The sequence below is a fragment of the Clupea harengus genome, chromosome 16 (genome assembly GCF_900700415.2).
Source record: "Clupea harengus chromosome 16, Ch_v2.0.2, whole genome shotgun sequence".
Classification (NCBI taxonomy): Eukaryota; Metazoa; Chordata; class Actinopteri; order Clupeiformes; family Clupeidae; genus Clupea; species Clupea harengus.
In genome coordinates this window covers 2606107-2618752 of record NC_045167.1, presented here as the reverse complement: position 1 = coordinate 2618752, position 12646 = coordinate 2606107, and the positions used below count along the sequence as shown (strand labels likewise).

General features: G+C 44.8%; 1 protein-coding gene across 3 annotated transcripts in view; it reads left to right on the top strand.

Moving 5' to 3' along the window:
- Nucleotides 1-299: 299 nt before the first annotated feature.
- The window catches only part of psme4b (proteasome activator subunit 4b), a 35572-nt gene continuing 23225 nt past the window's right edge, over nucleotides 300-12646 (top strand). For 2 of the 3 annotated variants that reach the window (XM_031583321.2, XM_031583320.2), the window contains exons 1-13: nucleotides 300-875; nucleotides 4274-4414; nucleotides 4537-4653; nucleotides 5126-5179; nucleotides 7041-7085; nucleotides 7723-7872; nucleotides 8524-8587; nucleotides 8868-8942; nucleotides 9033-9155; nucleotides 9666-9758; nucleotides 10813-11078; nucleotides 11978-12164; nucleotides 12529-12618. In XM_031583321.2, the coding sequence (XP_031439181.1) occupies nucleotides 679-875; nucleotides 4274-4414; nucleotides 4537-4653; nucleotides 5126-5179; nucleotides 7041-7085; nucleotides 7723-7872; nucleotides 8524-8587; nucleotides 8868-8942; nucleotides 9033-9155; nucleotides 9666-9758; nucleotides 10813-11078; nucleotides 11978-12164; nucleotides 12529-12618 (1602 nt within the window). In that variant the 5' untranslated portion in view covers nucleotides 300-678. The remainder of the gene's footprint in view (nucleotides 876-4273; nucleotides 4415-4536; nucleotides 4654-5125; nucleotides 5180-7040; nucleotides 7086-7722; nucleotides 7873-8523; nucleotides 8588-8867; nucleotides 8943-9032; nucleotides 9156-9665; nucleotides 9759-10812; nucleotides 11079-11977; nucleotides 12165-12528; nucleotides 12619-12646) is intronic. The other variant, XM_031583322.2, reaches the window with a different exon arrangement.

The window sequence follows — 12646 nt, the reverse complement described above, 5'->3', positions numbered from 1 at the left end:
CATTTAAACAAAGTAAGGCAGCCCTATATGCAAACAAGACTTACGTCAGTTGTATGTCCCCTTGTTTTAAGAGTGAAGGGCATCTTAGACATTGCCCATTATATTGAGAAATGGCTCTAATTCTCTAATTCTAATTATTATGGAATGCATCACCCTAAAGGAAATTACAGATTAGTAAAAAAAAAAGATAACTATCCTTCATCATACTAATGCTAAACATAACATATATATTGTATGAAGGATGGTTAATGTCAATATATGTATGCCTATGAAAGTGATTTTACCCTCCTGGCCTCATATGAAGTTAATTCTACAGTTGCATTGTGGATTCTACTGGTTCGATTATGTCAGTTGTAAGAGGAAAGATCCACTGGGGGCGCATTGCATTCTAGCCCAGAAGTTGAAGGCTCAGTTTGTATCCGTATGACTACGTGTTAGGGTCATAGCTGGAGCTATGTTGGCAAATGAATTGGCATGTGTATGACACCGGATTTTAATTTAAAGAGAAAACGAGAAACGACGAAGGAAATAGCCGATTTACTGGGAACTACGTTAAACGTTGTCGTAGTGGAGTTGTCCACTGGAAACTGAAATTAGATTTGCCTGGAGAACTTCGAGGAAAGTATAAGTTACCGTTGACAGAAGAGAAGACTGTCGTTTTTTCTCAATAATAATAGAATGAAAAAAGAACAGATTGAGACATTGGGCTTTATTCCTCAAAAGGATATTGTCTACAATAAACTGCTGCCTTATGCTGACAAATTGGATAATGAATCCAAAGAAATCTTGGCGAAAATTAAAGCTAACTTGGGGCGAGCGGTCCAGCTCAGGGAGTTATGGCCTGGAGCACTGTTTTGGACGAGAAAACTCGCAAAGTAAGTATCGTGTGGTCAGGTGATGATATCCCCCTTCCCTATTGTTTAATGAGATTTTTATTTGACAACGTTTTATGCTAGCATATAACGTTAGTGTGGTTGAGGTCGAAGTAGCGTGAGTTAACTTAGACGTCCACAGTAGCGTCAGGGCCCGATGCTTATAGGTGCTTTAGCTTAACGTTATCTTGGCGCAGTGAAGACTTAGCTAGTGTAACTAGCTATGCTAGTTGATGTTTCATTGACAGACTAACCTAATATCGCAACAGCTACAAACTGCTCAGCAATGTGATTGGATTAGCTAGCTACTTAGATAGTTAACTGCCGTTCAAGCTACCGATTTAAAAACATTGTTTGTCAAGGGGTTTGATAAATTCACACAGGCCATATCCAGTGAGCTAGCGAGCAAAGCTAGCTTCATGCCCTGCAAAATAGTATGAGCCAGAGACAGTAAAAATGTATGAACTAACTATCCAGCTAAGTAACTAGCTATCTGGAGTTGTAAGGACAGTAACTTGTAAAAGGACAGGATAGTATTTGACTTATCTGACCAGGTAGCGGCACCTTGACAAGCTGCCCTGGTTAAAAGGGTCTTTTTTAAGTACTAGCTAGCTAATGAACATCATTCGTTGCTTTGTTGACTGGCTATCACATTGTTATTGTGGATGGGGATATCATGTTCTTGTTAGTTAACTAGGATCGCAAGCATAGACTTTAAGAAGCTGTGTGCAACTACTCAGCTTCTTACTGTATAGGGGATTTAACTATTAGTTAGTTAGTTAACTACTAAAGATGAATTTCCGCAAGAAAATGCTAAGTGTGATTTCTCAACAGTAGCAGAGGATCGCTAACCCTTGCCCAGCAAATTACAGATTATACAGCCCTAACTGATGTATAGCTGAATATTATATTTATAAAACAGTAGGCATTATGATTAATAAAACAAAATGAGTTGACAGTCCTCATTTGTTGTGTGCAATACGCTACATAACCTACCATGATCAAGGAAAAACATTTATCGTCATTAAGTATTTAGTTCAAGGTTTAAAGGCAAGACAAAGGATGTCACCATTGAAAAATCAGAAAATGTTAGCTGTAGGACATTTCCCCAATAATACACTGAGCAATCCAAGAAACCCACGTCTTTGAGATTGAGTCTGTTGGTTTATGGTGTAGCCTATACTTTATGGTATTGGTCCTAGCCTATGCTAAGTATGTTGTTTGTTTTGACATTAATCCCCCCCAAGAGGTATGATTGCCGAAGTTTGACTGTTTAGATCAAATCTTTCTAATATAAGAAATATGAGTATGTTGACTACTCTTTCAAATAAACCATTTAACCAATTTCCCTGGAAGAGAAAAGACATTTTATGAAATCCTCTTACGGATCTACTGGGGTTCCTTTTAACTGGGGATAAGTGTGGACACGTGACCACAATAAACTTACTTTTACCTTATTTGACATTAGATGTGACATTGATTCGACAAATGGAAAAATGTACAAGTATGTTATTATGTGATTCAACACCTCAGAAGGACATATTGGCTGTAATGTAATGCAGTGCTGTAAAGAGTTATACTCACAGTTCAAATGAACCCCAGTAGATCCTCCCTACCTCCAATTAGGTAGTAGTCGCCCAGTACCCTTGGCTAATACGCAGTGTAAACTTAATGCTGACATCCAACATGGTTTAGCATTATGCCAATTGGCATGTCCTGAGCAAGGCCACTGGTTATGCTAATTATCTTGGCAGATCTGTCACTTGCTATGTGACCCTTTATGGGCTGTCTGTTTATTACCAATCAAAATGATAGTGACAGATAAGTTTTAGTTGATAACTGACTTGTGCTGTAGTGTGTAAAAGGCACAAACTAAGGTTAGTACCCTGTCTTGGGTTCTTACCGGCTAAGTTAGGTAACTTTTTGCTGTTGCCTGACACGGCTTAGGCCTACTAGCTATGCTAGCTAGTTAGCAACGTACCCTATCACTTTGAATTTACACAAGCAAAACATCAGCTGGAATGTAGGCTGTAAAGTATCAACAGCGCATTGGTTGTTTCTTATGTTAAAAAATTAAGTCGGTTGAAATGTTAGATACAATGTTAGATGCAATGTAAGATGCGATGTAAGCTGTAAAAATGAACATTAGTGGCCAATGTCGCTAGCCATTGCATCCATTTGTACAAGAAGATGGACGTGTAGGAGTTGGAGCGGTGTTGATATCTCAAAAGTGCTATGAGCAGAAGTGCTGCCAAACAATGAGTGTAATAAAGAAAATAAATAAGTAAAACTTAAGAACAATTTTGGTAGATGCAGTACCCTACCTAGTTGATAAAGTTATTATACTTAGCACAAAGAGTTACAGCAGGTAAGTTTGTGCTGTATGATGGTTCAGTGACTTCATCGTTCTTGTATGTTGTTATGTTACATTAGACCTTAAGTCAGCTAAATTAAACTTGGGTAAATAGTTAAATGAAGTGTGACTTAAAGTTCAAGAATGGGATGGATAAATAATACTAGAAAAATTACGCTACACTATTATTGTTAAGCGTTGTTGTGAGGTTGACCTATATCTATAGCTAATTTTTAATGTTAGCCAATTTTACCCTGGGCAGCTTAATAACTGGCCAGGACTGTTGTGCAAGTATATGGACTAATGTGTGGGTAAGACACATTTCTATTATATCATTAGGTGTGCGCAACTGCTTGCCTGTTCTGTTCTGCCAATTGGCATGTCCTGAGCAAGGTCTAGTAGGGAGACACTTGGCCTACTTGTTAAGTCACAGTTTGTCTTTAGTGATTAAGCCTGTTGACTGCAGACTCACTTGTGTCTATTGCTTGTGTGTCAGTCATGAAGTGCCTGTTTCTTTTTGTGTGCACTCAAATGAATTCCATATATCTGCCTATTTGTGTAGCATATTACCTTCCACAAAAATATATCCTGCGTGCACTTCACTCAAACTGTGTACACTTCCTTTTTTAAGCTAAATCTGTTGTTTGTGTAATCTGTGCCTGACACATGAAACCAATTTAGCTGGGATCGACCTTTTATAATTCCCAAATTCATCATCACTGGTGCCTTCAGAACATTAGTTCCTCTTAGATCATTGACTGCTCCTCTTCTCTCTGTTGTAACCAACTCGATTATAACGCTGCTTGATTCATTGGCACCAGCCACATGATCTTTTATTTGTGTGTACCTCTGTAACATTGGCTAAAGCGCTGGACAGCTGACTGCACCTCTCCCACATGATCTTACACAGTTGCCTTGTTTCAGGAGAAAAACAACATGTGGAAGCGGATGAGGAAGTAGAACGAGCCGTTTGATCCAACTGTCAGCACAAACCCAATGACTGGTTATCTGTTCTGTTGTGTTATGACCGTTCTTCTTGCTCCTTCAGTTACTTGCGGCTTTATGGCCGGAGGTTCAGCAAGGAGGACCATGTGCTGTTCATCCAGCTACTTTACGAGCTGGTCAACCTGCCACACCTGGAGGTTAGCATGATGCTGAGCTTCGCCAGGCCTCTCATCAGCCTCCTGAAGTAAGCAAGCCATATCTCTTGCTGAACTTGGTACAGACACATTAAGATGCACATAGCCACACTTTAAACACAGATGCATATGCCAAATCCCTCATTGTTCTGAGTGACGTTTCTGTTTACAGGAAGAAAGAGCTGCTGTCTAGGGAAGACCTGGAGTTGCCCTGGCGACCCCTCTATGACCTTTACGAGAAGATTCTTTACTCCAAAACTGAGCACCTGGGTCTCAACTGGTTTCCCAAGTAAGTCCGTCCGTTCTAATCAATTCACCCCCTTCCACCCTGGACACTGTTGTCCTCCCACCCACCACCCTAGATACCCCCCTTCTGCCTCACAGGCCTGCCCTCAGGCCCCCTATTCCTTTCAGCGGAACAATAAATGCCTCTTTAGACCTAATTGCCACGGCACCTCATGACAACTCCCTCACTCTCTTGCATAGTTTAAGTAGGACGGAGGGTGCAGTCCAAGAGGGAGTCATGGAGTAAAGTCAACACCACATTGCATGTGTAGTGGAAAACAGTAGGTCTTCGTCCTCCAGTTTGAAAGTCTGCCGCTTCCTACTGCTCTGTGTAATCTCCTTTGTGAACAGAGGCGTCTCGTTCCTCACACATTGATGAAGTCTTCAGCGTCAAAGACTAATGTTTTGCGTAAAACTTGGCAGTGTGTGGACTGTTGTAGTGTTGGCTTATGCGTCTCTCCTTCTCCCACATTCAGTTCTCGCAGTGGGGGAGCCGGTAAACAAAAAGTGCTAAATTTTATTCGCAAGCGGTAAGCTCAGCAAGTGGTTTCTTCTCTTAATACATGTTGTGCTGTACCTCTCCATGGGCAACTTCTGGTGTTAATTGCATGCTACCAAAAAATGAAAGGAAAAATCACTTAAGAAATGCTCTCGTCAGTCCTCCTCATGGCTGACTTGTTCAACACAGAGCTTAGCCAAATAACCAGTCACGGCTTCCCTCTCACAGGAGAGATGGTGCTTTTCTTTATGCTGTTAAGTAGTTCCATCTTGTCCTTGTCTGTCAAACACGATTCCTGGTGGGTCAGTTGTATATTCCCTCACACTCTTCCCTTTACCAAAGCTCTTTCCTGCACGGCATAGCCAATCAAGTCTTGTACCTGGAATGCAATGAAGACGAAAAACAAACCATTTGATTTTTTTGAAACAACAACAACAACAACAACAACAGAAAAAGAATCAGGGGCAGGTTTCAATCTTTTAGATATCGGGCTGACGGCCTGACCTACAATACACCTCCGCCAGGAATGGGATTTTGACTCCTTCTGATCTGATCTCTTTTTGCTAATGTCTTTTCTCTCTTTCTCTTTATCTCTCTGCTGTGCTGTGGGAAAGGGTCAGGGCTCCTCGTGGCTCTGTCTCAGGGTCTTGCGTGACGGCAGACAGACAGTCAGTCAGTGGGAGTGGGAGTGGGGCGCGGGGCGCATCATGCCTGCTGTGCTGAGGTGGTCAGCGCAGCAGCCCGTGCTGTGTGCCTGCCTGCCTGCCTGCCTGCAGACACGTCGGCCGCCCTGGCCTGCCTCTGCCTCTGCCTCTGCCTCTGCCTCTCTAAACTAAAGGTCACGCGTCTGTGCCTGTTTTTCCCCCCTCGGGTGTCTGGTGTCGGGCAGACTATTTAAAAAACGACCTCCCCCCATCCTCCCTCCTTTTCAAAACATGCTGGCATTACTGTATACATACAGTGTGTGCTGGTGTGAGCAGCAGACGTGTGTGTGTATGTGTATGTGTATGTGTGTGTGTGTGTGTGTGTGTGTGTGTGTGTGTGTGTGTGTGTGTGTGTGTGTGTGTGTGGTGAGGGACGGGGGTTAGGGGTGGGGGTTAGGGTTGAAAATACAGCTGCTCCCTATTGGAGAGAAAGAAAAAGAGAAAGAAGGGATAACATAAGGGGGGTGGGGGAGGGGTATTTCCTTTATGAAATGTCATGCTTGCTGACTCATTCAGATCAGGAGCTCAGATCTCTGTCTGCTGGCAGAAGTTCCCACAATGCTCATTCACAAATACCTTGCCCTGACTGGCACTTTAAGCCCTAGGGGGGGGGGGGGATTCTGACGTTTAGCCCCAAAAGCAATTGGAACTATACTAAGTCTCGCACTGTGTGCTGCTGCCCTCTTTCAGTGTCCAAAGTCTGCTCCCTGTGAAGCAAAGCCGTATCGCTTTTCCAGCTCCGAGCGTCAATGAGAGTATTGGGCCTTTGGAAGTAAAGCACTGTTATTTGGATCCAGGGTCAGTGTTGATGATTCATCACATACTACATCATTATGGGGTTGGTGATTGGGTGAAGGGACTGATGTCAGGTCAGGGGTGGTTAGTGCAGGGTATGTGAGCTGGCATGCTGCGTCCCTCCCCATCCTGCCACGGTGCCACTGGATGCACCTCAGAGGGCTGTTTCATGCGGGGTGGGCCTTTTAATTTGGCTTTGCACGTGGTCTAATCGCATCCTTCGTCTCCCTCATCCCACTGACCACCTCAGCATTTCTCTCACTCTACAGACAAACACACAGGCACTATGCGCATAGTGCCACTGTTACCTCATCCCTTTCTCTCTCTCTACCTCCCTCCCTCTTCTCTCCGTCTCTCTCTCTCTCTCTCTCTCTCTCTCTCTTTCTCCCCTAGCTCGGTAGAGAATGTTTTGAAGACCCTGGTGAAGAGCTGTCGGCTGTAAGTATAGTCTTGTCTCCTTACACATGTAGACGTCAGATCAACCCAGAGCCAAAACCCTCATCCCCTTGATGCAGTTAAAGCACTGTATATATTTGACCCCTTTTAAAGAAAAGGTTCCCACACTGGCTAATCGTCTTGGCAACGTAATCAGGCCATTGTTGGGCAGCAGGGCCGCGGAGGCTTCCGCCGTGAGAGGATTAAGCTGCTCTAACTCTAAGACTGTCTTTTGTTGTGGAAAAGGAAAGACTATGGAGAGACTAGTAGTGTGATATGTTGTTTTAATGGGTCTTGTGGAAGAAAACTCCCCCCAGGTGGTTCTTACTTAACACAAATGAAGATAAAAGTCCAATGACCTTTTGGGTGAAAATGAAATGAACAAGTGAAAATAGAGGAAAGTGTAAGAGAGGATTTTTCACCGCTAGTTTGTTAGCTTCCCAAAATGTGTCAGCATTTGTATGTAGTAGAGTGACATTCATGTCTCAGAACATATTCAACAACATTTTTTTTTAAACACTGGCCCTGATTTAGCTTCTTTGTGAAAGCACACTGATCCGTATATATATATGTCTGGTCTATGAGTAAGTTCTATATTTCTCCCTCTAATGACTGGGGCGTGTGCGGCTGCTTCTGGCAGGTATTTCCCCGTGTCTGCCACCCAGGAGATGCTGGATGAGTGGCGCCCGCTGATGTGCCCGCTGGACGTGTCCATGCAGAAGGCCATCAGCTACTTTGAGCTCTTCCTGCCCACCATCATGGCCCCCGAGGAGCAGGACCAGGGCTTCAGGTGAGCTGCCGCCGCCCCGCCCCGCTCCGCTCCGCAGGTGGACTCCCACAGGCACCTCCATCTGAAACAGCCCTGTTCAAGCCGGGCTTGAGTTACAACAGTGCACACACTACAAAACAGACACTATTAGATGTGGGACAAAAGGTGTAATATTGCAATAGTAATATTATATCAATTAAGCTGCACCAAGTATTTTATGACAAAAATTTGACTTTGGGTATACACGTTTATTCTGACAACATTGCTTCTGAAGTCCACAATATGGCAAGCCAAGATGGCTCCAGATATACTCCCAGTATACGAAACGTAATATATGGGAGAAATGAATCGCAATGTAGCGCAGAATCAAAATAAAATCGAATAAAATAAAAAAAAAAATCACAATCGTGGCCCAGATATTGTGATCGTATTGTATCGTTGCCTATGTGGCAACTCCCACCCCTAGACACTACCCCTGTCATTATAAAATTAGGTGTGATCTTTATATATATTCCTGTCAAAAAATGACATCTAAGTGGCAATATAAGGATTACAACACACACACACACACACACACACACACACACACACACACACACACACACACACACACACACACACACACACACACACACTGTTCTAAGGCACTTGCGTGTGTTTTTGGTGCTTCAGGTTGTGGTTTGATGAGATGATGAGTCTGTGGGTGGCGGTGCAGAACCTGCCCTGCTGGGAGGGGGTGAGTATCTTACCCATCTCCATTCAGACCTCCTCCATTTCTCCTTCAAGCGTTCACTTATTCCATCCGCTGGGCATGTCTTTTCTCCCGCTCCTTGACTTGGATCCTGTAGTTATTTGTCTTTATTTAGGTCATTTGGTCTTTTTCTGTGAGCTAGTATATTTGATCTATGCATTCAATATGGATCTTTTGCATTCTTGATTATCCACATGCCGTGTTCAAAAATGCACCCTAGTGTGAGATATCCCCTAACCTCTAACTGTCCTCTGCTCTCTTTCAGAGCCTGATCAATCTGTTCGCCCGTCTGGGGAATGACAACATAGGCTATGTCAACTGGGATCCATATATTCCTAAGGTGAGTGTTGTGTCTGTTTGGGTGGACCAGAGTTAGTTGGTTTGGTGTTTGGGCCGCGCTCTCAGACCTTGGCGTGTCCTCTTTCTGCAGATCTTCACACGGATCCTGCGAAGCTTCAATCTGCCGGTGGGAACCAGTCAGATGGTGGTGCCGCGGTACCTGTCCAACTCTTATGACGTTGGACACGTGGTGCTCTGGATCTCCTCCCTGCTGGTAAACACCTGCTTCCCTCATTTTGAGCTGCTGGCTCTCTCTCTTGTGTGTGTGTGTGGTCCACGATGGCCAGCAGAGATGGTTTAGCTATGGAGATGATTTCCTTGTATTGTATTATATATCAGTATTATATTTCATTACTCATGCTAGCACATGTAGCAACACTTTCAGATCAGGGCTGTATTGTTTTTGCTCCTGTCAACTGTCAACACTACATTACACAGAAACTGGGAAGAATCTGACCGCTTACTCATACAGTACATATTTGGTGTTTGGCATTATATGGATCCACTAGTGAAAAAAACAGATTTTTACTGGAGTCCATGTTTTTCTCAGCAAACGCCATGGATCATATTTTGCACAGAAGTAGGAACTACTGGCTGGCGTCTTTTGACTCAGAGAATGCATTATGAACTGATGCTAAGCCCATAGACGGGTCCCAGTGCTCTGTTTGTGCGAGTCAGGCTGGCAGGATGTATTGTGCTACATTTGACTCTCCCATGTGTGCAGGGTGGACCCGGCAACCCGGCTCAGAAGCAGTTGAACGGACTGTTCAACAGCATTGCCTCCTTCTACCACCCCTCCAACAATGGCCGCTGGCTGGTAAGTGCTCCCCCAACATGTCCTCCATAATTGACACAGCTCTTCACAGCAAAGCAGTCATCTGGTCTCCAATGCTGAAGATTAGAGGGGGGCACTAAAAGAACAGGATTGAAATGAGGCCATAAGTGGCTTTTGAAGTGACCCTCCCTCCCCTCCCCTCCCCTCCCCTCCCCTCCCCTCCGGCAGGCTCTGTTTAGTCAGGGTCTGTTTGCTCTCTCCAAATGGTCACAGCTGCTGTGTGTGTTTTACAGAGCAGATGTTCCAGTGTCAGGGCCAACACTTACATAAAGCACATACCTACTCAGAATCCTTCCCCTAGGCACTCTTCTGCTTCTTTCTCTCTCTCTCTCTCTCTCTCTGTCTCACACTGTCACTGTCTCACACACACACACACACACACACACACACATGCACATGCACTCGTGAATGCTAACACACACACACACACACACGCACACACGCACCTGCACACATGCACTCGTGCATGCTCACACACACACACACGCACCTGCACACATGCACATGCACTCGTGCATGCACACACACACACACACACACACACACACACACACACACACACACACACACACACACACACTCGTGCATGCTAACCCACACACAATTGGCACCCATGCGTCTAGAACTAGTCAACAGTGAGCTATTGGGTAATCTTGCCAAAAGGGGTAGTTTCAGGGCAGTGAAGGTTAAGAATGCCTCTGTCAGTGTTAGCCATTGTGGATGATGGTGGATATCTATGTATGTATGTATATGTGTGTGTGTATGTATGTATGTATGTGTGTGTAATATATATATATAATAATATAATATTAATCAAAGTCAATATAATATATAATATAATAATGGGAGTTTTTATATATATATATATATATATATATATATATATATATATAAAAAAACTCCCATTATTATAACCCTAGAATAATGAAATTTGTGATCTAGGCTTTTGTGTTTGAACATAAAGGAGCGATTGAGTGTGTTGGCTCCTACTTGATGCGTGTGTTCTCCCCACTGCCCTCCCCCTGCACCCCTCCAGATGAAGCTCATGAAGCTGCTCCAGCGTCTGCCGGCCAGCGTGGTGCGGCGGCTCCACCGCGAGCGCTACAAGAAGCCCTGCTGGATCGCCGACGTGCCGCCCACGCACCGGCTCACCGAGGAGGACATCGGCGCCTTCGTGGAGAGCATGAAGCAGCCGGTGCTGCTGGCCATGTTCAGCAAGACGGGCAGCATGGACGCCGCGCAGGCCCTGCAGAACCTCGCCCTCATGAGGCCCGAGCTGGTCATCCCGCCGGTGCTGGAGAAGTGAGTGTGTGGTTGTCTGTGTGTGGTTGTCTGTGTGTACGGGTGCCACTGATGAACGCCTCTGTGTGTGGTTGTCTATGTGTGTGGTTGTCTATGTGTGTGGTTGTCTATGTGTGTGGGTGCCTCTGTGTGTGGTTGTCTATGTGTGTGGGTGCCACTGATGAACACCTCTGTGTGTGGTTGTGTGTGTGTATGGGTGCCTCTGTGTGTGGTTGTGTGTGTGTATGGGTGCCTCTGTGTGTGGTTGTCTGTGTGTACGGGTGCCACTGATCTATAATAGTGTTATTTGTAAGAGATCAGTGGTGTGAGCGCATGTTTGTATGGATGTGTGGAACTTTCATGTGAAACTGGAAGTGGAAGTGGAAGGGAAAGGTGGAAACGATGTCCTTTTTTTATATATATACCTGGACATGCACTAATTATCTTGAACTAGCTGGGAGAATTATGAATTATGTGTTATGATCTCTACCGAGGTCTTGTATGGTTTATTTCAGTACTTCCTCCTGGAGGTTTAGACAACCACAGAGATGATCCTACCCATTGGCTCTTCAGTAAATGTGGTGTGCCTTTTCACTTCCCCAGGACAAGCTGAGAACAGCCAGAAGTTGGTGTTAGTTAAGTGTAGACAAAGCCCAACTGTGAGTCAGGTGTTACAGCACCACCACCATCAGTGACACGGGGTGTTTATCGCTCTGGAAACCCCCAGCCGGCCGGCACTGCCATCACGAGCGTGAAACGCGTGAAACGCCACAAATATCTTTAGGCATATCACTCCCAGGTCGTTTGGTGCTAAGCCGCATCAGTGTAATGATTCACAACTGCATCTAATTGACCATGTGAATTGCTGGCCATCTTGTGATTTATGTTCCTGATCCCAAGTAAATGTGGCCCCCTTGTAGGACGTACCCAGCCATGGAGACGCTGACGGAACCTCACCAGCTGACCGCCACTCTCAGCTGCATGATCGGCATGGCGCGCAGCCTGCTCTGTGCCGGACGCCATTACCCAGAGGGCCCGGCACACGTGCTGCCCCTGCTCATGCGCGCACTGCCCGGGGTCGACCCCAATGACTTCAGCAAGTGCATGGTGGGTAAAATTCAGGATTCAGCCACTTATGTTTAACAAGCTTAATGTATTAACACCACACTTGTTTTTTTTGTTATCTGACACTGTAACAATCCTTTTTGAAGATTTTTTTTTTTTATATATATATAGTAATTTGTTCCTGTGGTACTAAATAAAGTTGAACTAGCTCGTCAGCATCAGATTGGGCATTACCAGGACTTCATCAAACACGGAGTAGCTTCTCCAGTACTTCCGTAGTATTTCTGAACATCTGTCAATCATGTAAATGAATGCTAATCAGTCACAGGAATAATTCAAATCTGCACCTCTAACCTCTCCTCTCTCTCTCTCTCTCTTCCTCCCTCCACTCCTCTCGTCTGTGCAGATCACTTTTCAGTTCATCGCTACCTTCACCACCCTGGTGCCTTTGGTGGACTGCTCGTCTGCTCTGCATGAGAAAAATGACCTAACAGAGGTGAGTTGGCTTCACACACACACACACA